At 35.8% G+C, this 9,241-nt stretch overlaps 1 protein-coding gene across 1 annotated transcript in view; it reads left to right on the forward strand.

Moving 5' to 3' along the window:
- Positions 1 to 1,434: 1,434 nt before the first annotated feature.
- LOC106462036 (uridine-cytidine kinase-like 1) overlaps positions 1,435 to 9,241 on the forward strand; it is a gene marked incomplete at its 5' end in the record, with an annotated part of 31,174 nt that continues 23,367 nt past the window's right edge. The window contains 5 exons of the mRNA XM_013921907.2: positions 1,435 to 1,570; positions 2,204 to 2,451; positions 2,599 to 2,735; positions 3,154 to 3,381; positions 5,342 to 5,403. Of these exons, the coding sequence (XP_013777361.1) occupies positions 1,435 to 1,570; positions 2,204 to 2,451; positions 2,599 to 2,735; positions 3,154 to 3,381; positions 5,342 to 5,403 (811 nt within the window). The remainder of the gene's footprint in view (positions 1,571 to 2,203; positions 2,452 to 2,598; positions 2,736 to 3,153; positions 3,382 to 5,341; positions 5,404 to 9,241) is intronic.

The following is a 9,241-nucleotide window of genomic DNA, read 5'->3' on the forward strand; positions in this document are numbered from 1 at the left end:
ATAAATGGATATTACTTTTGTTATTATTTTGCTTATGATTATATACTGCTGGTAACATGAGTAATAAAATCAGGTAGATAGCTTATAAATTCAATATGAGAAGCTCCGATGAGTATAATCCAATGATTTATTTCAAGTAGTGTAGTTGATAAGAAAATCAAAATAGTTAAAAGCCAACAATGTCCAACATCTATATCACCCTTCACTACCAGCAGACAGTTGTGGGATGGTGACTGCTCTCCAAAGTAAAAATATAAAAGAAGAATAAAAAACAAATATGTAAAAAGAAAAATGAAATAAGGTACTACCACATTATAACCTGTACCCTAATGGTTCTTTTAATTTATGCAGCATCTTTAATTTAATTTTGTTTTTTGTTTGGGCTTATTTTGTTCATTTAAACATAATTTATCACAGGTTTGGATTTGCTGTTTTTAATGCAGTCTTTGATTTTATTTTGCTTGACAGTTTAAGTATAAATTTTCTATATATATATATTTATGCAAATGAATATGAAACAAGTTTATAACTTGTATATTAAATTAAACCTTATTATTAATAATTTAAATAATATTGATGTGGTAAAAAGTTTTTTCTGTTACACTTGTAATTATAAACAAAGTTAAACTTTTTGTCATGTTTTTATAATCAAAACAAAGATAAAATTTAGTCTTGCACAATTAAGATTCTAATGGAAAGCTTTACAAGAATATAGGAAGACATAAAAATCACATTTGAAATCTACAACAGATGTAAGTACTTTTAATTGTTTCAAAAAAAAGGTATCACAATAAAATCTTTTTTTCTAAAACATACTTACCTCCGCTAACACTATAGCTATTTCTCACTCTCCAGGGTTTCCACTCTTTGCCCATCTAAGCATTGTAAATGCTTGCTCCAGTCTTTTATACCCCACTCGAATACCCTTTCCAAAATTCTCCACCAACTTCAATGTGTCCTTTATCTAGGTACTGTATATAAGCACATCATTCAGATAATGTAATCACTTTTTCTCGACAAAGCATTCAGCATGGATTTCTATAAACAGGAGTATTGTAGTTATTCATAATAGTCACATATTACTTTGTGATTTTGAACGTGGGTGGCATTACTATGGTTATATCTTCCTTTATATTCATAAATTACTTTAACAACAAAAAAAATGTACCAACGAGTATGAATTCTCAAGTTAATGTTTCTACTACAGAGACCAACCAGACCTCTTCTCTTCCACTTCTTCTATCTGGTGTTTGTCAACTGCCAGGGGAGGGGTGACTTTCAGTCCAAGCTGTCCAGGATATGATCCCTTGTGAGATCGAGTCATATATGCAAACCGAGGTTGTCTCTCTGGGGAGGTTCTGAGGTGGTTTTTGCAAATGACCCAGGACCAGCTGGGGAGAATTTAGACTCACTTTTTCCGGCTCCTTTTACTAGGTTATCCTCAACAGAGAATCATCTTGATCAGCCACCTCCAGCCCCTTTTATTCAGTTGGTTACTCGACTTTGTGAGGTTTTGGGGGTCTCTCATATGGCATTTGACTCTACTCCTTTCTTGTTGGCAGAGAGGACGGCAAGTGGCTACTTGGTTTTTTCTCCTTCTCCTGATACTGCTCTTCATGCTGGGAGATTTGTCACTCAGTTACGTGATGGGATAGCTATGCCTTGTCTCCCACATTTATAAGAACAACATGCTTTGGCTTATCACCAACAAGAGGAGGTATATTTAGATTCTCAACATATAGAACCTGTGATCACTTTAAACAGATCACAGTTTTCTCGGATTCGTATTACTCTCACGACTGTCCTTAGGTATTTTTCTTTGACCCAACTTTTGTCAGAAGTCTATTGATGTTCTGTTCAGCAATTTGAGGATTTTGCTGATGTCTACCTCAGTCAGATTGTCTTCTTCAGTTCTTTCTCTGGTTTGTTGTTGGGATTTACTGTGTAGAGATGGTTTGTTAGAAAGTGTTCATTTACCATCTCTGCCCTCAGGGAGTTATGGGATGCTCCTTTTCTCTGTCCAATGTTGTTTGGTGGAGTTCCAGAGACATTAGAATCATGAATTAATTCAGCCCATTTACATTATTTTTTATCATTGTTGGCTTCTCGCCTTTGTGGCTGTAATCTGGGAGTGCTTCCTGACCCCTTCCTTCAATTCCCAGGTCCTTTGGTTCCCATAATAGATTCCGTCTGTATTCTCAAGGATCTTCAGCTTGGGCGGACCATCAACAACAGCATCAGTGACTATCCCATGGGTCGGGGAGAAAAATTACATTACTTTCTGGACATCTGTAGGTCTTTCACAAGGGATCCATGGGTACACCATGTTCTGGCTTCAGGGTTGATCATTCAGTTTACATCACCTCCACTATTATCAGCACAACCTGTTGCCTTTTCAACTTCAACAAATCCATGGCTAGTGAAACTTTGTTCCCAGGCCATAAGAGGGTTGTTAGTCAAAATAGCAGTAGAGGGTCGATCCCGTTCTTCCGGGATTTTATTCACATTTATTTATTGTTCTGAAGAAGACAGGAGATTGGCATCCAATCATCAGTCTGTCTCGTTTTAACCAATTTTTATATCTTCCTCACTTTACAGTGGAATCTTTTCTCTACTTCCGATGGCACTCTACATCAGGGCTCTGGATGAACAAGTTCGATGTTACCAACGCTTATCTCCATATTCCCATAGCGAAATCTTCCCGGAGATTTCTCAGATTTGTGCACAAGGGTCAGGTGCTGCAGTTCAGGGCTCTACCTATTAATCTTGCATCAGCACTTTATGTTTTCCGCAGAGTTGTTCGAGCTTTTTCTCATCATCTGCATTCCTTGGGCCTGTGCACACATCATTATGTGGATGACTAGGCTCCTTCTGGCAACATCCTGTCAATTAGCAGAACAACACTCTCAGATTCTTATCGGACTGGAGAAATCTATTCTGTCACAGACACAATATTTCATCCATCTTGGTGTGTTTTTCAATACTCAGTTGTGCTCAACTAACCCTCGTCAGGCTTTAAGCCATGGAAAGAGCCATCAGGCTTTTACTTGTGTCTCCTTCTTCCACTGCACACTTTGGGAAGAGCACATATGTCACTGGGCAACCAATAGATCATTCATTCCAATCCTATTGATCATCCTGTTTCATTACTAGGGAGCAATATAGTTGATTGCAATTGGTGGTTGGGTCGGAACAACACAACTATTGGAGTACCCATTCCACCACCTCCACCCAATATTCATCTGTTCACAGATGCATTTTTTCAGGGATGGGGAGCTTATCTTCAAGGTCAGGAGTTCCAGGGTATTTGGACGGAAGACGAGTCTACCTTTCATATCAACATTCTCAATCTCCTTGCAGTACACTGGGCAATGGGTCAAGGTCTGTCTCTTTTGAAGTTAAAAATTGTCATGATACATTTTGACAATTCCATGGGGGTATCTCAGATTTCTCGTCAAGGAGGAACACTTTCTCGTGACCTTTGTTTTCATACCTTGGATCTTTTCTACTGGGCTCATTCCCATCGTATCAGTCTTTTAGCATGTCATGTTCCAGGAGTGATGAATCTAATTGCAGATCACTTGTCTCGAACCAACCAAATTCTTCCAGCAGAATAGATGTTAAATCACAAGGTTTTTCAGTGGATTTGCTCTCAGTTCTGGTCTCCAATGGTCAATGCTTTTGCGACTCATTGGATTCTGATACTTCATCCTCAAGCATTGGCAGTAGATGGGTTTAGTCAGGACTGGACAGGTTTACATCTGTATGACTTTTCCCAATTGAGTTATTGCCCCTGGTTCTGACTATGGTTTGTTCCACTCCCTGTCAAGTTCTCTTGGTTGCACCATATTGGCCAGCTCAAATGTGGTTTCCACTTTTTTGGTATGTGCAGGAATATCCACCTCTACCTCTTCCACATTGGCAGTCTCTGTTTAGACAACCTCAATCAGACATTCTCCACCCAGATGTTCAGAAACTCAATTTTGATGCTTGGTAAATTGTGTGGTCCTTTGCCTGATGTAGAGGGTTTATCTTCCAAGGTTTCTCTGTATTTAACTAATTCTCTCTGCAGGCCAATCACAGCTGTTTATCAAAGGAAATGGCATACTTATTGTCAGTGTTGCATTAAAAGGAATTTTAACTCTTTTCATCCTAAAGTATCTATCATATCCCGTTTTGTGACTTGGATATTTGAGAGGGGTCTTGTTTCATCTATGGTGGCTTTATATAAGGCATTCTTCTCCACCATTTTTCAGTATTCTAAATATTGGAAGGTTTGGGTCCTCAGTACCATCAAGTTTATTCAACTCCTTTTGTATTCTTCAACCCAAACGACCTTTTCAATTACCAATTTGGGATTTTACACACATTATCTCTTCCTCCCTTTGAGCCCTTACCTTTGTATTCTTTGTTTCTCTTAAATTGTATTTTTTCGTTGTTGTTGGCTTGTGGACGTCTTTCTGCAATCCATGTGCATCGGACTCTTTATCATTCCACATTTGTCCTGCTTTACCCCGATAGGTCTTTTCTTCCCAAGACACTGGCAGTCAGGGAAGGGGAAAGATCCTTCTCACCAATCCATTTGCCAGCCATTTCTCACCTTTATGTCTGCTCCAATCCTGATCATTTCTTATGTCCTGTTAGGGCCCTCAAGTGTTATATGGCTCTTACTAGCTCATTTTGAGGTTGTAGGAATCGATTTGTTCATTCATTGGAATCCTTATATTTCCCGTGATTTATCTCCCATTACCCTAATGAGGTGTCTTCTTAAATTGATTAACATGGCCTATAATGCATTACATGCTCTGTTAAAAGGTTGTTTCTTTAGTACTTTTGTTATAAAAGAAGTTCTTTGCTTGTTCTGTAATAGTTATTTCTTTATGTTATAAGAATGGTATTTTGTATATTTGATCTGTTAAACAGGTTGTTACTTTAATATTTCTGCTGCTGTTGTTTTCTTAGTGCAAAGCTATGCATTAGGCTACCTGCACTCCGTCCAGTCTGAGGAATTGAACCCTAGATTATAGCATTGAAAACTTGTAAGCTTATTGCTTGCCCAGGAGCAGTATTTCTGCTATGAAAAGTTACTGTTTTAATCTTCTGTAATAGTTATGTAATAATTTCTTATATGAGTGTTATCAAATGTGTCTATTTTGTTAAATAGACTTAAATTATTGTTTATGTTGTGACTCAAGGTTATTGGGTATGGCTGTTATATTAAAAAAATATGTTATTTTGATATTTGTTATTGTTTAGACAGTTATGGAATGTAATTAGTTTTTTAGTTTTATTGCTTAGTTATAAACAGTCTGATATATTTTAAGATTTTCACTTCAAACAGGAGGAGAAAACCATATAGCAATCAACTTGATTGTTCAACATGTTCATACCCAGTTACAGCTTGTAAGTAGTTGTGTATTGTCATTTTTGTTTGCTTTTCTGTGTGGATGTTGTTAGTACACTTTACTAAGAGATTCTTAATGTGTTTGACTTGTAATATTAGTTATATAAAGTCTCATATAATTTTGTATTGTTTTATGCATATATAAATACCCTCCAAGTTTAAATATGTTTAGTCTAAAGTGAAAAAAAGACAGTCCCGGTGTTTTTATTTGTTTTGGTTTACAAACAGGAGTGTAGGGTTTAAGTTTTACAACATGATAAGTTACATGCTTGGTTTTACTGGCAGAAAGTAAGAAGATTGAATTATTACATTTTGTGCTATGCTGAATTTTCACTGATAACAAAGAAACTTATAAATTTTCTTCCTGCATAAACATTAGTGTGAAGGACTTCTTGATATCCAACCACCTGTATTTGTTTCTATTACTGACAGTAGTATCTAAGGTTCAACACTGTTAAAACTTGGAATGATTTTCCATGACATTTGAGTATTACAGTTAGTTATTGTTAGACCTCCCACAAGGTATAGTAATGTAGCAAAAGTTTAGATGATAGATACAGAAAACTATTTATTATACATAAACAATCTAAGAGTGATCAAAATTTAATTGACCTTAGTTGTAATAGTTTAGGATTTGTGCATACTCTTGTGAGTTCACTGATGCAGAACACAGATTTTTGAATGGTGTATTGTTGTGTTTAACAATTATGTTAACAAAAAATTTTAAATTTAAAGTAGAAATAAAAAAATAATAGATATCCACAGACACTTATGTACCAAGACTTATTTTCAAATACTGATACTGCTATTAGTATTAGAGTATGGAATTTTTTACCCAATCTAATTAGTGTTAAAGTATAATTTAAAATTTTTATTGGAAACATTAATAATGTTTTTTTTCATTTTTAAGTTCCATTCCTGTATATTTTATAGATAAACATATATTTTACTATATGTATATAATAGACCATTGTAAAACACCTCTTTAGTCTTTCTTTTTAACAGAATATTGGTGTAATAATATTGATGCTGAGGTATCTTGAGGATTTCTAACAAAGCAGATAAGTCTTAGCCCACAAGTCTGGATCTCATAAGTGGGTGTTTCTTTTTCAACGGATGTTACGGTTGGACCATAGAGCATGACACACATAGATTTCACACAAAATGCAAATAGCAGGAACTAACAAAGGCTCATGATGGCCCTTGTGCTCCCCCTGTAAACTAAAATGTGAAACAGAATTATTAAGCAAAAAAGAAAAACAACCCCAAGCTATATTAGGTTAAGTTGCATTACTCTCACTTTAGTCTACCTAAATAAAATAATGATACACTTAAGCATTTGATTCCTTTCTTGGGTTTTATTGATGATTAATATATTTTCACTAAATAATAAACAAAAGAAATACAATTCTGAGTATTTTGGAATGGATGGCAACTGCGTATTGTACAAAACATAAAGGTAGAGGATGACATTTTAAGTCTTCCATCTTCAAGTCAGTGAATGCTTGCTTAGTTACTTACTTACGTGGCAGGGGTTCAGTTTGAAGAGAGAGAAGACAAGAGACTTATCTCCCCAACTGGGGTGCTCAGGAACACTTTGTTCCTCTTCAACCTCGCTTGTGGAATGTTAGTTCTTGTGATTCTGGAAAAAAAAAAGGGTAAGGAGACCGGCAACAATGAGGAAGTATAATATTGAATTTTCATCCTCTTCATTTTCGTGTTTGGTGTTCAAATGTTGCTGCTGCAAGGAGATACCAGGTACGGGATAAGAATGCCTAATGTGTGGAATTTGCTATATTTTCTTGATGATGTATTAATTTATAATTTATTGCTAAATGATTAATTGATTTATTAACTAATTGATAGATTAATTCATTAGTTTACTAATCAATGATCCTCTCAGAGTGGGTGGGAACCTATAAGTTCTATGCCCCAAATTTAGGTTTGGGGGGAAACCGGAGTACCTGGAGAAAACCCACTTTCACGGGGCAGATACTGAATAATCTATCTGCCCTTTGCTTAAGCTGAAAAAAAGAAAGAAAATGATTAGTCTTGACATAAAACATACATGCATTCTTTAGCCATCATGGGTTTGTGTGAAGAAATTGTATGAGGAGATGTGTTTTGTAAGGGCACTGGCAGTTTTACAGTGTGTTCTTCATACATGCATTCTTTAGCCATCATGGGTTTGTGTGAAGAAATTGTATGGGGAGATGTGTTTTGTAGGGGCACTGGCAGTTTTACAGAGTGTGCTTGTCAGGTTGTTTCTAATTTCTGCTTTTGTGTAATACTTATGCACTAGATCAGTTAGCCTACTATTAAGGGTAGGGAGATTGCTTATTTTGTGTATGTATTTAATGGGGGTGTTTTTTGGTAATTTGTGGGCTTATTTTGTTGTTTTTGTATTTTATCTAATGTATTGTTGGGCATATTATAAGTTACCTGACAGCCGTATTCTATGAGTGGGCGAATGTGTGCTTTGTAGATTTTGAATATTGTCTGTATTGTCTATTCTCTGTAGGTGGGTGATGCGTTTTCTGATGGACAAGTGTATGTTTTAAACATGTTTTGTCCATGTTAACCATGTGTCAAATGTTATACCAAGAAACTTGATGTGGTTACTTATTTCTGTTGGTGTGTTTCCAAGTTTTACTTCAACTTTGCTTAACGTTGTTCGGTCTTTTTAGTTTTCTGCATAGAGTTAATGCTTGGGATTTTGATGGATTTAGTTCAACCTTCCATTTGTTACACCAGCTGAGAATGGCATCCAGTGACCGCTTAAAGTTTTCAATAACAACCAAGTAACACTAGGAATATTTCTGGACATCAAAAAAGCTTTCGACAGCGTATGGCACAATGCCATCTTATATAAACTGCACAATCTTAAAGTTAATAACAGCATAGTCAGATGGATATCAAACTTCTTTACTCACAAAACAGCAAATTAATTAAAATGCATCTTATCAAAACCATTCAAAATTACAGCCGGAGTGCCCCAGGGAAATGTCCTTTCACCACTCCTTTACATCAATTCGTAAGCAACATTCCATTACCCAAATTAACATATACTTATAGTTCTCAGTATGCTGATGACAATGCAGTCTGAAGTATATCCAGAAAATTCGGTTAAACACTTGAGATGATCTATGGTTTGTCTCCTTTTCCTGGTTGCATTTTGTGTTTCGGGGAGGATATTGTTTATTTCATAGAAGTGAAGAAGGCAATTTGAAATTATTTTCTCCATTAGTTTACCAAGACAACTTAGTAGACTGACTGGATGAAAGTTATCAGGGTTTGATCTGTTTGTTTTTTTTGTATGGCTTTCTTCCGTGTGTTCGGGTAGTAGCCTGAAGATAATGACAGATTCATGATATTTGTGAGGTGAAGTAACAGAAGATTGGAAGCTTTCTTCAATATTATATTTCTTATTCCGTCATGTTCTAGTGACATGTTTGAGGTTTTTGATGTTAATTTTCAGTTTAGTGACAGTCATTTTTCTGCTAATGAGGTCTGGCTGATTGGCTGAAGGGCTGTTGCTTGGGAACTGGGATGTGAAAGTGGGTTGGTTGGTGTTAATGTGATTATTTACTAGTTGTTGGTGTTGTGTATCAAAATCTGGAGAGTTGAGATCACCGAAGGTGGATTCGTAGTATTCAGCCAACAGATCAGCTTTTTCTGAGTCTGTCCTAGTGGTGGTATTGTTGTATATGAGGTATTGGAAAAGGTGATTCAGATTTTTTGTTTGAGGAGATATTTTTGAATTTTTTCCAAAAATTTTTTATATTGTTTTTCGTGTTTTCTAAAACATGGCAAACATTGCATCAGTTAGTTTCTTTT

Source organism: Limulus polyphemus, unplaced genomic scaffold (assembly GCF_000517525.1).
Source record: "Limulus polyphemus unplaced genomic scaffold, Limulus_polyphemus-2.1.2 Scaffold1079, whole genome shotgun sequence".
Lineage (NCBI taxonomy): Eukaryota > Metazoa > Arthropoda > Merostomata > Xiphosura > Limulidae > Limulus > Limulus polyphemus.